The sequence below is a fragment of the Erythrolamprus reginae genome, chromosome 1, assembly GCF_031021105.1.
Source record: "Erythrolamprus reginae isolate rEryReg1 chromosome 1, rEryReg1.hap1, whole genome shotgun sequence".
NCBI lineage: Eukaryota > Metazoa > Chordata > Lepidosauria > Squamata > Dipsadidae > Erythrolamprus > Erythrolamprus reginae.
Window position 1 is genome coordinate 230,750,500 of NC_091950.1, and position 15,910 is coordinate 230,766,409.

At 38.7% G+C, this 15,910-nt stretch overlaps 1 protein-coding gene across 1 annotated transcript; it reads right to left on the reverse strand.

Moving 5' to 3' along the window:
- Positions 1–1,541: 1,541 nt before the first annotated feature.
- Positions 1,542–15,094, reverse strand: LOC139156631 (cytochrome P450 2K6-like). The gene is made up of 9 exons (XM_070732487.1): positions 14,813–15,094; positions 9,990–10,152; positions 9,597–9,746; positions 7,533–7,693; positions 7,106–7,279; positions 6,532–6,676; positions 4,842–5,026; positions 2,258–2,399; positions 1,542–1,889 (listed from the first exon to the last, which is right to left on the reverse strand). Exons 1-9 carry the CDS (start codon positions 14,993–14,995, stop codon positions 1,702–1,704), a joined length of 1,491 nt encoding a protein of 496 aa, XP_070588588.1. The 5' UTR covers positions 14,996–15,094; the 3' UTR covers positions 1,542–1,701.
- Between the last annotated feature and the right edge of the window lie 816 nt (positions 15,095–15,910).

A 15,910-nucleotide genomic window follows, 5' to 3' on the forward strand; every position in this document is an offset into this window, starting at 1 on the left:
GTCCATCGAGTCCAGCATTCTGTGTCACACAGTGGCCCACCAATTGTCCATGGGAATCTTGAGCAGAAAGAGAAGGCAAGACCCTCCCTTTCCCTTGACCCCCAACAAATGGCACTCAAGGGAATCTTGCCTGCCTCAACCAACATAGAGGCGGCACATGGACATCCGTTTCAATAACCACCCATACACTTGGCATCCATGAATCTGTCTAATCTGTCACGACCTTTTCTGGAAGTGAATTCCATAAACCAATGACCCTCTAGGTGAAGAAATATTTCCCTTGATTTGTCCTCACTTTCTTACCTATGAGCTTTAGGGAGTGCCCCCTTGTCCTAGTATTGTGTGATAGAGAAAATAAATTTTCTCTATCCACCTTTTCTATCCCATACATTATTTTATACAGTTCGATCAAGTCACCCCTTAAACACCATCTTTCAAGGCTGAATTTACTAAATAAACTAAAATAGTAACTATAATTATCAAAGATGTAGCAACTATCCTGTGATAAAAGCAGAGTGGATAAATATTGATTATTTTATTTAAATTGATGGAATTGCCGGTGTCTGCAAATGGAGAGACATGCAAGAGGGCTCTGTCTATGACAGTGATGGTGAACCAAAGGCACACGTGCCCTATGTCAACTCCAGCATACATGCATGTGCTAGACAGCTGGTTTCTGGCCTTGGGGAAGGCCCTTTCACCCTCCAGAGGCTTCCCTGAAAACCCAGAGTGCGAAAAACCTCCCAATGGGCAAAGAGAAAGGTCATAAAAATGGACTTCTGGTTTGCCCGTTGTGCTGTTTTTTGCACACCGGAGGCTTCATAGAAGCTTTCTGAAGCCCCAGAGTGTGAGAAATGGCACAATGGGCAAACCAGAAGCCTGTTTTTCCCAACTTCCAGTTTGCCGATTTGGCTGTTTTTTCACCGTCCCAGGCTTCAGCTTAGGGTATGTGTGCATGCGTGGGGGGGAGGGAATGGGTGTTGGCACGTGCATGTGTGCTAATACATGCACACACACCCTTTTGGCACGCAAACCACAAAAGGTTGGCTATCACTGTTCTATGGCAACTTGCCATGAGGGACTCGGCATGGTCTACTTGCCGTTGCCACCTTGCTGCAGCCATTTCACCATGGAGCAAGAGTTACACTAATATCCAGGTCAGTGCCTCCATTCTTCCTCCATACTTTGGATCCTTTGTTGCCAAATGAGATGTAAAAGTTTCAGATCATTCTTGTAAAGGAGGTGGGATATTCTAGCAGATGTTTTTCATGTTTGATAGCCATGGTTTGAGTCATTCAGTGGTGTTGACAGTGCAATAACAAACAATACCAGTCATCATCTCCTTGAAAAACATCCATCTAGATATTCTCTTCCAATCTATCACCTTTGACCAGCTACTGTGTTTTCCTTGTTTCACCAATCTTTGCACAAAAGCTTCTGATGTTTTTACTGACTCCTGTTATTGTTCTACTGTTATTATTAGCTATTGCTTATTATATGCAGGGAATGTCACAAGAATTGAAATCCATTTTTAAACTAACTTTTATCTCAATTTCACTTTTATTGTGCTTTGCAAAATGGCATGTAAGCTTGGAAATGTATGAATAATCATAGCAGTGACAGGTTAGAAGAGAATATTGAAAAATTCAAAAGAACACATATGGAAGTGAAGGAATCTAGAAACTAAAATTGTGATTCATGTTATGAACGAGGCAGAGCACACAACTTATAAGGCATAGGAGGAGCTGTAAACCCAATTGCCGGTGTCATGTCCAGGTCTTCTTTTGATATTCCAGGGGGTGGCTGGAAAGTGAATCTCTGTAGGAGGCTGGTAAAGAACAAAAAGAGCTCCATTTTGGCAAGAGTTTCACCTAAGCAGATTCTTTGACCTGAAACCAATGAACAAAGATGGGGAAACTGGTTTCAGTGGTTCTTCAATAGCATTTTGCAGTTCTTGCCATGAAATGGTGGCTCAGAGATGACAAATCACATGCATGAAATGAATTTTACAATAGAGATTAATTGTATAGGAATAATGTAGTTTTTTAAAATGAACCTCCAGTATATTTCTTCTACCCTGAATCCCTGAAAATAGTTTGAGTATCCTATTATAGTTTTTGCCATTTGTAGAATGTTGAGTGGATTATTCTGGTGATTTCTTTACAAATTTCTTCCTTTGCAAAAGGAAGACATTTGCAAAAGGAAGAATATGTTATTGAAACTCTCATTCGCTGTATGATATGATAGAAGACTTTACCTGCAGAGAAAGGCATGAATGCATCCCTCTTCATAAATTTTCCTTCAGAGTCAAGAAAATGCTCAGGATAGAATTCATGAGATTTCTCCCACTGAGATTCATCATGGAGCACAGAGGTCAGCAATGGAACGATGTGCATGTCCTGCAGTTATTAATGAATTATTAAAGAATTAGCACTCCTCTTTGATTTAGTTGCTAAAAAGCCATTCCAAATACATGGATTTTCCAATGTGAATTGTGACTGTATGAATAGCTTTGCAGAATAACACTACAGTAGACCTGCCAGCTAGGAGCCAGGTTTGGCCGATAGAACATTTATTTGGAGGAAGGAAAAATTGGGGAATTATCAATATATGCTCTAGAAGAGCTGCTCCTCCCTAAAAAAAAGCCCTACAGTAATTTAATGTCTCAGGGGTAATTGAGTAGCTTCGGAAACAAGGATATATAATAATAGGCTTTTAATTTAAAGGCAAAAGACCTTCACCGGATTATGATATCAGAGGGTCTCAAACAGTAAAGAATAGTGATTTTTATAAAACAGATATTTTTCTTTAATGAAAGAGTCTTTGACATTAAATAAACTTAATTAGACTAGCATGGGAAGGCTGGCTATTTATAAGTGAGGACAATGATGGTGGATTTTACAAAACAAGGAGTTAAGAATACTATGAGCTTGTGTGCTTGCCTGTGATTATGGAAAGCCAGCTGAGACTAAAAAGTTTTAAAAATGGTAGAAAAATACAACAGGAAAAAAAAGCCTACTTTGTTCTCATCATAGTAACTGTTAAACTTCTACTTTCTCATGACAGCAACCACAAGAAAAACTGCCAACCTGGAGAAGGATCCTAGAACAAATTTCTGATAAGGGCATTTCAAGATATTTATTTTCAAGCATTTAAAAAATGACTGGAACGTTTTAAAAAAGAATTGGAGGAAAGATTTGCTGGGACTGAAAAAAAATCTGAATAACCAAAAAGAAAAAAGAAAATCTCTATCCTACATAAATAAGTGCATAAACATACAGAGTAAATAATGTTGATGCATGAGAAAATTATAGATCTATTGGAAAATTATCAAAGGAATGTTAAAATCAAATCAGAGACCAATTAATAGCAGAAGGGTATAGTTGCCCTACTTATAGTTTTCAGAAAAAAATAATATTGATAAAGGCTTATAATATGGAGTAAAATGAAATATACTGATAATGAAAATGGTTCTTTTCATTCATGGAGGAATGTTTGATGAGTTGGATAGATTTTGCTGAAATTGTAAATTAACCTTTTTGATTAAATAAATTATATTTTTATTTATTCAGGACTGAAAACCTCTTATGGACCTTTTGTATAAAAATAAAAAATGAACTTGTGAGTTATGTTTTCAATAATTAGGCAGGATAGAATACAGAAAGAAGCAGAATATGACTCAATTTTAGAGAGAGAGGTTAAAATATATTTGTAGAGTGGTACCTCTACTTAAGAACACCTCTACTTAAGAACTTTTCTAGATAAAAACTGGGTGTTCAAGACTTTTTTGCCTCTTCTTAAGAACCATTTTCTACTTAAGAACCCGAGCCCAGGAAAGGTTCCCAGGAAATTTGACAGCGGCATGAAGTCCTGGCCAATTTCCTGCCATTTCCCGCTTTAATCCAGGCCATCTCGGGCTTTTCTGGGCTGCCAGAGGAGTCTTTCTGTGGCGCTTAAGGAGGCTTTGGAAGTCCAGAGCAAACAAAGCATTTTCCTTTCTCTGGGCACTTGGAGAGAGAATAAACCTCTGCCAGTGCTCAGAGAAAAGAAACACTCACTTCGCTCTGGGCAGCCGAGGAGTCAGCACAGTGAAGGAAAGGTGGCGGCTACAAAGCGAGTGAGCGAGAGGAGAGGGGAGCCCTTCAGCATGGAAAGAAAGAGGCAACAGGTAACAGCAGCAGCAGACAGTGTATGGGAGGCAGTGTATGGGAGGTAGCCTTGGGCCGGGTGTATGGGAGGTGTGTGCTCCTCCTCACCGCCTCAGAGTCCCTCTTTTTTTTTTTAAGCCTTAAAGTTTTGGATTCTTTTTATTCCCCTTACCTCACCTTCTTCCTTTGGCAGTGACTCTCCTCCTCCTACCCAAATTCTGAGCTTTTATTTCGTTCCTAATGAGTTTGCAAACATTATTTGCTTTTACATTGATTCCTATAGGAAAAATTGCTTCTACTTAAGAATGTTTCTACTTAAGAACCTGTTCACAGAAATTAAGTTCTTAAGTAGAGGCACTACTGTACATATAACTGCTATGAAGAATATTAAAAACCATTTCTTTAATTATTTTCCCTCTTCTTGCACTTTTTGTTTTTTTGTGTTATTTCCTTTCTTTTCTTTTTAATCTCATTGTTTAATAGTTTGTATCAGCTTTACCTTCCTATTTAAAAGTTAAAAAATATACTAAAACGGATTGTGATTTACATTTCAGACATATAGAAATGTTGAACACTAATAATATCTATGACACAGATATCAAACATATCAAGAGGATAATATGATTGGACATATTAAGAAGAAATACACTAGCCATCACTAAATGAACAAAGCACTTATATGAGACTAATCACCTTTGGAATGAAATAGCCTTTGAAAGTTATATCCACTGTAGTTGCTCGTGCTACATTTGCTGGAACAATATCAGCAAATCTTTGAACTTCATGGATAACTGCATCAGTATAAGGCATTTTTGCTCGATGTTCAATCCTTGGCTGAGCAGATCCAATGATTCTTGAAATTTCTTTATATACTTTATCTAAGAAAATAAAACAATTATAAGATGCTTGTTAATGTTTTAATTTTGCATTAAATCTAGGATACATTTAACTGTGAAAGGTAAGTATCTTCTCCAAATTTAATTCCTAGCCAGATGTTTGTCAGAATTGTCAGAATTGTTTCTTTCTTCAAGCATTGGACAAAATTTATTTTTGCTAGTATGAGTACCTTATGGTGCTACAATAATGTTGATGCTTGAGCAGGCTACCTGCTGTTCTATGGTGCGTGGTGACTGGAGAATGGCACAATTGTCCTTGTAGCATCTCAGGATTTGCTGTGTGGCATTTACTTTCATATGGTGGGGGTTTATTTTCTGTTGATAGGCTCCTGTGGCCTACCCAAAGCAGCTTGATTTCCATGAGTTCTTTATTCTCTTGTAGCTCTTGTTTGTTTGTTTGTTTGTTTGTTTGTTAAAAAATGCACAAGATAGCAGGTATTGATAAAAACATAAACATAAGCAAAGTCGGTGCAGGTAAATCAGTAAAAAAAATTAGTAAAACTGCAGACTCCCAAAATCACGCAAAAGCATACCCTGTTCTTACATGATTTCTGGAGACCATGCAAGAGCAGGTCCTTATTCTCACATGTCTCCACAGCCTGTAAAATGTTTGTAAGAATGGGGCATGCTTTCAGGGATAGTTCTCAGCTCTTGTTTAAATGTTGGTATGTAATCCAAAACATCATGGCATATCACTTTTGACATGCATTATCAAAGGTTCTTTTTCAATGGCCTTGCTCAGTGATGGCAAACCTTTTGGGTGCTAAAAGCCCATATGTGCATGCTGTCATGCACACACGTGTGCCCACACCCATATTTCAATGCCCCCCATGGGCCACATCCCAATGCTCATACATGAGCATTTCCTGGAACCTGAGGAGGGCAAAAACGGCCTCCCCATCCTCCCAGAGCCTGTTTCACGATTTCCAGTAAGCCCGGTGGGCCCGTTTTTTGCCCTCCCTAGGCTCCAGAGGCTTTTTTGGGAACTCGGAAAGGGTGAAAACACCCTCCCAGAGCATCCGTGCAAGCAAAAAATCAGCTGGCTAGAGCACAGATGCACAGTGGAGCTGAGCTTGGGGCATACATGCCATAGGTTTGCCATCATGGGCCTAGCTAAATGAATGTTGGAGGTAACAAAGACAACAAAGGAACTTGGGGGGGGGATTTCACACCATTCAACACATTACACCTTGTCTGACAACAATTTCAGCCATTAAATTTTACTTTCGTAGATGACATGTTTCGTTGCATTATACCTTAATTTTACAAAATATTTGAATATTGAAATCCAACCAAATGAAAATAGACTAGACAAGACTAGACTAGACTAGAATAGACTAGACTAGACTAGACTAGAATAGAATAGAATAGAATAGGACACACAAAGAATTTGTCTTTGGTGCATATGCTCTCAGTCAGCTGAAGGGAAAATATACATTTGTCAAGAATCATGAGATACAACACTTAATGATTGTCAAAGTGCTTACTCTGAATGTCAGGATATTTCATCATTAGTAGTATGGTCCAGCGCAATGTGGTTGAAGTCGTGTCCATCCCAGCATTAAATAGGTTATTCACAACAGCAATTAGGTTTTCATTATGAAAATACCTTTCTGTTTTGTCTTTCTTCTCCTGCAATATATAAATAATCTATCTAAGCACATTCAGTATACTCTCAACAACTAAATAGCAGAAAGCTGGAGAACATTGAATAATAGGAACATCTCCCAGAATTTTGGATTTCAGTCTCCAGCTTTCTAAATCATTAAAAGGGATGGTGGAAATTGTAGTTCTAAACACCATAAAGTGCTGAGTTCCCTACAATTTGTGATTAAGACATTCATATAAATGGAAATAATGAGCATGAAATTCTTTAAAATGTCTTCAATAAATTCATATTTTCATAAAATCATAGGGTTGGAAAGGACCTTGAAGGTCTTCTAGTACAATCCCCAAGGAGGAATCTTCATTTTCTTCCTTATTTTTCCTGAAAATCCCAAGACTAACTTACAAAGGTAAATCACTGAGCTTTGGAATTCCTGGAATAAAACACTTCCTTACCTCTGCCTGTCGGACAAGAAATGAATCAATAAGGCTCCTCTGGTCATTTTCATCCAGAGCTTTGAGGTGTTCTATGAAAGTGGTCTTTATGAAACCATACAATTCATTTCTGTTATTCAGAACTATGTTACGAGCACCAAAAAGAAAACCAAACAGGGGGAACATATTATAGAACTGAAAAACACAAAAATGATAAAAAGAGTCACAAAGAAACCAGAATATTTTCATGTGCGCAATGTGAAGATTTTTATTAAACCTATTCATATTACAAGTGGGAAATGGTTGCATACAGTATATAAGACGTCAGGGCTTTTCTGTCATAGTGAACCTTGGAAAACATGGCATATTTATTAAAAATCCCACAGTACATTAAAGATAACACAATAAACGCACTATGAACTCTTTTTAAAATTGAAAAATAATTTACCAAGACAGGAGGGCTTCCTGCAAGCCGGACATTTTCATTGACTAACTTTATTAGTCTTTGAAATGTGGGGTCTTCATACTCATACCGCTTGCCAAGTACAATAGACACTATGATATTGCCAACAGCAGAATTCATAATTGCTGTATTCTCAAATGGTTGTCCTATATATTAAAATTAAACAAAGTTATTAAAATTAATTTACAGCTATGAAAGAACATCAGCTTTAAAAGATTGTTCGGCAAAGACTTCCCACCTTAGACCAGTACAATCATCTAGGACAGAGGTCCCCAACCGCCGGTCCGCGGACCGGGACCGGGCCGTTGGAGCTTTTCAGCCGGTCCGCGGCGCCAGGGCCCCCTCGGCCTTTCCGCATCACCAGCGGCGCTCCCCCCGCCAGCCAGCCAAGCCCCGCGCCCGCCGGAACCGGCTCCTCGCTCTCCCCCCGCCGCCCGCCGCGTTTGCAGGAGGTGGGGAGGGTTGGGCGGCCCGCCAAGGCCAGGAGGGACGCCGCTGCCCCCCCCCTCCTTCCCTCTCTCCGCCCGCCGCTGCGCCTCCTTGACAACGAGAGGAAATGCCGGCAAAGGCTTTCCTCAGCGGAGGCCGGCGAAGGTGATATTGAATGTCGGGGGAGAACGGGTATTTGCACGCGCTCCCTATCTCCCTGCTAGCCCACTCGGAATATTCAAAATAAGAAAAACCTTTGCCGGCGAAGGCTTTTCTTATTTTGAATATTCCGAGTGGGCTAGCAGGGGGATAGGGAGCGCTTGCAGCCGCCCGTTCTCCCCCGACATTCAATATCACCTTCGCCGGCCCCGCCTCTCCTCCAAACCCCCTTGCTGAGAGCCCGGGGCGAAAGTGCTCTCGCAAAGGTGAGGCGGGCAGGGCGTGCGCGCGTCATCGCTGAGAAGAATGGAGAGAGAACGAGAGTGAGTGAGAGCAACAGACAGCAAGATAGAGAGAAAGTGAGAAAGAGAGAGTGAGAAAGGGGGGGAGAGAAAGAGATAGCAAGAGAGAGAACAAGAGAGAGAAAGAGCGTGAGAAAGAAAACAAGAAAGAGTGAGAGAGAGAGAAAGCAAAAGAGACAGAAAGAAAACAAGAGAGAGAAAGTGAGAAGAAGAGAGAGAAAGAGGGGGAGAGAGAGAGAAAGAGAGAGGGGGGAGAGAGAGAAAGAGAGGGAGAGGGAGAAAGAGAGAGGGAGAGGGGGGAGAGATAGCAAGAGAGGGAGAGAGGGAAAGGGGGAGAGAGGGGGAGAGAAAGAGAGAGGGAGAGAGAGAGGAGATAAAGGAAGAGGAGAGAGAGAAAGGAAGAGAAAGAAAGAAAGAGGGATAGAAAGAGAGAGAGAGTGAGAGATGCTCAGTGAGCCTTTCTTTGAAGTTGCCTTTCTTTCTTTCTTTCTTTCTCTTTCTTGCTTTCTTTCTTGCTCTTTTTCTTTCTCTCTTTTACCTTCCCTTCCTCTATTTCTTCTTTTCTTTCTCCTTCCTACCTTCTTCCCTTACTCTCCCCTTTCATAAGTTTCCTTGCTTCCTTCCTCTGTTCCTGTCCCTTCCCCCTTTCTTTCTTTCTTTCTTTCTTTCTTTCCTTCCTTTCCTCCCTCCATTTCTTGCTTTCCTTTTCCTTCCTCCCTTCCTTCCTCCCTCATTCCCTTCTTTCACTCCTTCCTCTCTTACTCTCCCCTTTCACACCTTTCCTTGCTTCCTTTGCACCCTTCTTTTGTTCCTGTCCCTTCCCTCTTTCCTTCCTTCCTTCCCACCCTCCGTCCATTCATTCACCCATTCCTCTCTTGATCGCCCCTTTTACGGCGCCACTGACAGCTAGCTCCCCCCCCCCCACCGGGCCATGGAAAACTGGTCTAGCTTAAAGCCGGTCCCTGGTGCAAAAAAGGTTGGGGACCTCTGATCTAGGAAACTGATAGCCAAGGCTGGAGAACATGGAGATATTGGGAAAAGGATATTAAATAGGATTCAAGTATTTGAGGTAGCTGTAGAGGTGGATTCTTAACTTTTCTGCAATAAATCTGTGAATGTTTAGCTTTAGGTGAATCATCAGAAGAGAACATCAACTTACCTTCATAAGATTCAAATGCTTTTATCAAGATCCTGCACTCTTCAATTATTTTATCCTCTATAGTTCTCTTGCCCATTCCATAGTCCCGTAATGCAGATAAGGTAAAGCGGCGCATCATTTTCCAATTCTCCCCATGAGAAAAAAGGATACCTAAAGAGAAAGTGCAAAACTAAAAGATATATTTGCACTACTGAAAATTTTGCCTTTATAATGAAGAGAATGTTTATAGCAGTTGTTTTTCCCTTGTAGAGTCAGAAAGTTTCCTATGTCTCCTATGTTCTCCAACAGAAATCTCCTATGCCATCTCCATACTAACTTTAAAAAAAAATTCCACAGCTCTGGACAGATATTGACAAAGTATATTCCCTGATACATAGAATGAGAAAAACTTACCAAAGCCCTCGTGAATTTCATCAGAAAGCTGGATATTTGGCCTCTCTGCAAATGCATCAGCATGATTCACAAGAGCTTCCTTCACTGTTTTGTATCCAGCCAATACCACTATTTTCTGGAATCCCAGTTGAATCCTGAAGACTGGGCCATATACTTTTGACAACTAGAATTGAACACAAGGGGGGGGGGGGAAGCCACCCAGACTCCTCCAGGAGTTGGGCAGCATATAAATAAAAAATAAATAAATAAAAGTGAAGATCACCATGAAAACCTCTTTATGCATAGTAATATGCATCAGATGTAATTCATGTTTCACAGATATAAGAATATAATAATGATCTTTTTATTGTGAAAGCAATCTTGTGTGCTATACTTGCTGTTCAGAAACCAAAGATCTGCTGGGATAAAATAAAGGTGGCATAATTGCTTGTGAGGGATGTCTTCTTCAAAGGTGATGAGAAGTGGCAAAAATGGACAAATCCAATAAACTCATGCAGAAATATACAACTATAGAGTTGGGGCAGGGAACACCTTGCAGAGGGAAATTGAGGATAATGGTGGAGAACATGAGCACAATGGGAGAAAAGGGGAGAAATTGGAGAAAATAGCAAGAAGCACAGTAGCAAGTTACAGAGCGTGAGAGTTGTTCAGGAAGCCCACTGATAGAAATAGTGACACAAATGAAAAAAAAAAAGGAGGAATGTAGCTGGAATTAGATGCATTGTTCCTGATATGTCGGACTTTTGGAAACAAATTTTAGAAGAAGTTTGAACATTTCTGCACACATTGAAATGAAAATTGAAATGAAAAAATTAAAGCTTATTGGTTTATTTTGCTGATAAAATGTGCGCCTCCCCCATTTTTGTGAAAAGTGAAAATAATGGCACACAGCAAGGCCGAGGGGAGGGGGTGGCCATTTTGTGGCCAAAATAAATGAATAAGAATCATTTTTTTTTTCAGTTCATTTCTATTTTTATTATGATCAGAATTGTTCAATTTAGTATATCAAAACTTTTGGGGGGAAATTCCTTAGAGATTTGTAGCCTAAAAAATATATAAAGTGAAAATGGTTGCAAGCAGCCGGGGGAGGTGGGAGGCCTTATTTCTGATTTTAAAAAACCAATAAGAATCATTTCTTTTAGTTCATTTATATTTTTCTTATATTCAGAAATGTTCAAACTACCAATCCCACACCAGCTTTAGTAAAATTGAACACATTTTGCAAGCTAAACTATCTATAAATTGAAAAAATGTTCACAAATAAAGGGGGGTTCTGCCTTTTATAATCAAAATAAAGCAATATGCATAATTCTTTTCAGATCAATTTTCATATCATTGTGTGCAGAAATGTTCTGTCTACTTTTCAAGTGAAAAAAAGGTTTCAAATTGACCAAACATAAGCACTTGAAATGAAGAGTTTTTGGTCTGGGTACAAGTGTGACTTTTTTTCAGCAAGAAAGAAACCCTCCACCCCCCCAAAAAAAATTTCTCATAAAGAGAACCCCTGAAATGATGAAAAGTCATGAAATTTCAAGTTTCAGATATGCAGGGAAATTTTTTTACAGGGTCTCAAACTTTGATTTCGGGTCTCACAGACCCGAACAGAACAGCAGGGTTAAAACATATTTCTCATGCTATAGGCATGGATTTACATATTACTGATCAAGCCAGCTCTGCTTTACAGACTTTAGTAGCATCTTATCTTTCAAACAATTTATGCCCTTGTGGTTTCAAATAACAGACAGGAAATTAGAAATTAATGGGGGAAAGCAATTTCTATCTAAATATCTAATTATAACAATTCTACTTCCATGTCCATACATTATTTGGGGTTTATATAGTTTTCATATTCAGTTATAAAATATATTTAAGTTTTAGTAAAACTCATTACACTTTGCATTATTGCTTCCAAAACTCAGAAAATTAAAATATTTAATATATTGTGCAGTATATATTGACTTTAGTCAGATATATATATTCTGATGAATTTACGTCAAGCTCCAAGAATTTGTTCAAATTGATCTATCAGATACTGTATATCTAAACAAGTATAAATATTCAGTGATCCTCATACACTTTCAAATTAAACCGAGTTATCTTGGTGTTGGAATATTTTAGCCTGTTGGTTTGATCAGTGGCTCAAGATGTGAGTAATAAATAAATGCATATTTATATATTATAACCTAGGTTATTCTAATCACTGGCCTTTAATTCTATGGAACCAGGCAGGACAGGACTTACTATTGATATGAAATTTGGATGAAATATTTGTTTATAATTATTATTGTTATAGTAATAATTTATTAGATTTGTATGCTGCCCCTCTCTGCAGACTCGAGGTGGCTCACAACTAGACCTTTGCATATGACCAGAATGGAGCCTGCCCATTAAAGTTGCAGTTGCTGCTAGATTCTTTCTGATCTTATGTAAATCTTCCAGATATTTCTAAGTTCTTAATTGCCAGGCAGCAGAACTTGAGAAGTTTATATAAAATGAGTTTTGTAGCAGGAATATTTAATTTTCAAGTTGCATTTTTCCTACAAAATGCAATTAATCAATATTTTGAAACTGCAGTTTATCAGTAATCAGTGTTTACTTCTTTTCCCAGAACAATGTCTCCTCTTAAGCCATGACATGTTTTTGAAAATGGCTGTTTAACATGAAAAGTTTTGTTTTCTTCATAAAATTTTCCATCAAGAGATTGCTTGTTGTGCACTGAAAGAGTCCTCTATATTTGAGAGCTAAGGGGTTCAGTTGAGTCCTTTTTAGACTACTATAACTGACTTGCATTTTTTTAATTATTTATTTATTGCAATTAGAGCAATAAAAAACCAAATGAGTTAATTTCTGTACCTCTTTGCTTTCATCTAATGGTTTTCTACCCCAAGGGTGAAATGAGACAATATAGCAGTGTCAGTTAGAATTCTAGTAATTTCTGTGTTTGATACATCAAGCTTTCGAAATGAACTTCCTTTTAGGTAGATAAGATAATAACTTATCTTATTAAGATAGTGGGAGAAAGTACAACTTGAATAATGTGACCCATTACTGCCTGAGAGAATCATTATTTTTGGTACTCTTCCAGAAACTGAGATATCACCACAAACCCAAATGCACATTACAACTATTAGTCTGAAAGAAAATTTTCCATAATGGGAAGAAAATTACCCATAATGGGAAGAACAAAAAGCCATTTGCTTCCTTATCAATGAAGGCTTACTTATTTAATTGTATTGGCAACATCAATTCAAGGGTGGTCTGAAGGGAGAAATTGCTGTTTTTCATGTTCCATCCACATCTTCTTGATTCAGATATTTTACTGAATGAGCAATCCAAGGATAAAATAGAGAGCCGTAAAGAAACTGTATTTATTTCAAACACTTAATAGCTAAAATTATAAACATCAAATGGTTTGATCAGCAGTGCAGAGCAGTATTGTGCTCCACCATCTCTACATCTCAATACCTTGCACCTTCTTGATCTTACTGAACTTTTAACCGACTTGATGAAACCATCTAGTCAAAGTGTCAAGGAAAATCTTTTGCTAATAGCCAGCATAAAAAAACCCAGAAGAATGTTGACTATTTGTTGCTGCATTTGTTCATTTCTAGTGGCCATACATATATTTTAATATGTTTCTTACTCATTCCCTCTCAGAGATCTCTGTTTCCGAATCATAGTACAGTATGGTTCATTCCATAACTTTGATCCAATTTGGATCAAACTTTGATCCGCAACCCGATTTGGTTGTGACCTAAACCTAATTTTGGAAATTTAGTGCTTACAAAAATAATGGTGTGGAAGAGGAAATTGGCTACATGAGGAAAAATTAATAAAGTTTTTGGTCGGAAACCAATTTTGTTGTGGTCAGAAGCGTATATGAACAGAGGTTCTACTGTATTCCTAATGTAGGAACCAGGTAAATTTTAATGATGATGTTCATCCATCATGTTCAAAGAGGACCTTGACATTTAAATTGGGAGGATATCAAAACTTGAACATAAATTGGATTAAAGCAAGGGCCAGGTGTGCATAGTCAGCCTCACTCTCTCTTCCCAGATTTCATCTTGCTCCAATAGCAAAACAAGAGTTGAGACAATTGGTGATGGGCTGGGCTTAGTGTTTGACCAGAGCATCTTTTGTGTCTTACCATGCTCTTAGCATACCACATCTCTTTCAGAGATCACCTTACTGTCCTATTCTAGTAGATTCCATCCGCTCAGTCCAACATATGTTTGGGATAGACAAGTCCCTGTCTCACCAAAGGTCAATGACCCAACAGCTACTCTCAACCTTGTTTGGTCAGCCTGTCAAAGCTGTTGCCCAGGTTGTGGCAGCTGTTCGTGCTGCAGCTATTAGCAGCCACAGGTGAGAGCTGAGCAACAGGTGGGGACTAAATGTGAGCAAGCTGCCCTAAAAGCTGCCCTAAAATGACCTGCCATAAAAGGGCACGGCATGCCCCTACACCAGAGGTCCTACCCCTCCCTGAATACCCCATGCACCCTAAAATTTAATACATTGTAAGACAGTGGAGCAATCTTATTCTATCACCTCTTACAATTCACCAACATTTACCTGGGAAAAAGATATTAACCCCACCCTTCACCTAAAAAACAACCAAAAACCTCTCTCAGTTTAACTGTCCATTGATTAGATTAGGTCCACAATACAAATAACTGAGCTTGTAATTCTAAGCATAATATAGCACAGTTATGTACAATCACTATTAAACAATAACATAAAATCAGAATATCTCCAAAATCTCTTGACCCAATTTTATCATGTTAGTTTAGTTGTTTTGGGTCATAATTTTAGCATATTACCTTTAGCATTGTTCTGTGTGGTCTTTTCATATCCATAATAAGGAGATTTCCAAGAAAGGGTAAAATTCTTGGTCTTGGTGGAAGATTTTGAGAGTTGTTATTCCAGGAACTATTCATTTTCAAAAGGAATATAGTCAGAAGAATAAAGAAGAGTGATATAGGAACGAGTTGAGTCCAATCCATTTTCCTTCGGCAAATACTTTCTGTAGTATTTAAAATGGAAAATGCAATACAATTTGATCAAATATAGTTCCTGCACAATATAATACTGCACAAATACCTAAAACTGTTGCACTACGATGGAGATAATTTAAATATGTTTTCAGTGAATCATTATCTTTCCTAGAACAATAAAAATCCCATGAGCATCTAAGAGCCAAATTGTTGGATTGACTGACAAGGTTGACTGACCAACTGATGGAATCCTATGGTCCATTAACCATAGTTTGTGGTCAAAGTCCTGCCTTGTTTGTTCAGCAAAATGATAACCCCCCTCTCTCCTTCTCCCTCTCCCTCTCCCTCCCCTACTCCTTCTAAAAAGCCTCACTGCTAATTCCTGGTTTATGTAGTAGCTTTAACAGGTTGTTTTATTATGATGATTATCCAAATGTTTTCATCAAAAAAGGTGGACAGTAGGAGAGTGTTGTGCTTTTCTTTATTCAATTGTAATGATCCATTCCCTTTAAGTCTTTGCCGGTGTCTCAATGCCTGGTATGCTGGAGGTATATCAATGTGTCTATTAAGTGAGTTGTTCAAAAACCAGGCTTCTTTCAGGAGATGGCCTCCTTTTGTTTCATCACGAGCCACAACTTCAGTCTCTTGGAAGTTAAACTCAAGACCTTGCTCCTCCATATGTATCCAAATCTGGGAGCTTTGTTCCTGGCATTGGACTGCTAGTTTGTGTTCGTGCACCCTAGTTTTTCGTCATTTTGCCATTAATATGATTGCTACAGTTAATGTTGCTACAGTTACGGTTGCCACAGTTAATTGCTACAGTTAATGTGGTAGGATACTAACAGGCACCTGCTTCAGCACCCTAAATTGCAGAATACTCCAAGTATCACAGGAGACACGCAGGCAGAAAATTAACACCCTTTA

What these genes read in the sequence shown, in the direction of transcription:
- LOC139156631 (XM_070732487.1), bottom strand. Translation starts at nt 14,995, where the DNA reads ATGGATTGGACTCAACTCGTTCCTATATCACTCTTCTTTATTCTTCTG. An exon ending in CAGGAAGCCCTCCTGTCTTG is followed by an intron (nt 7,280 to 7,532) that starts GTAAATTATTTT and finishes TGTGTTTTTCAG; the next exon opens with TTCTATAATATGTTCCCCCT. An exon ending in GAAATATCCTGACATTCAGA is followed by an intron (nt 5,027 to 6,531) that starts GTAAGCACTTTG and finishes TTATTTTCTTAG; the next exon opens with ATAAAGTATATAAAGAAATT.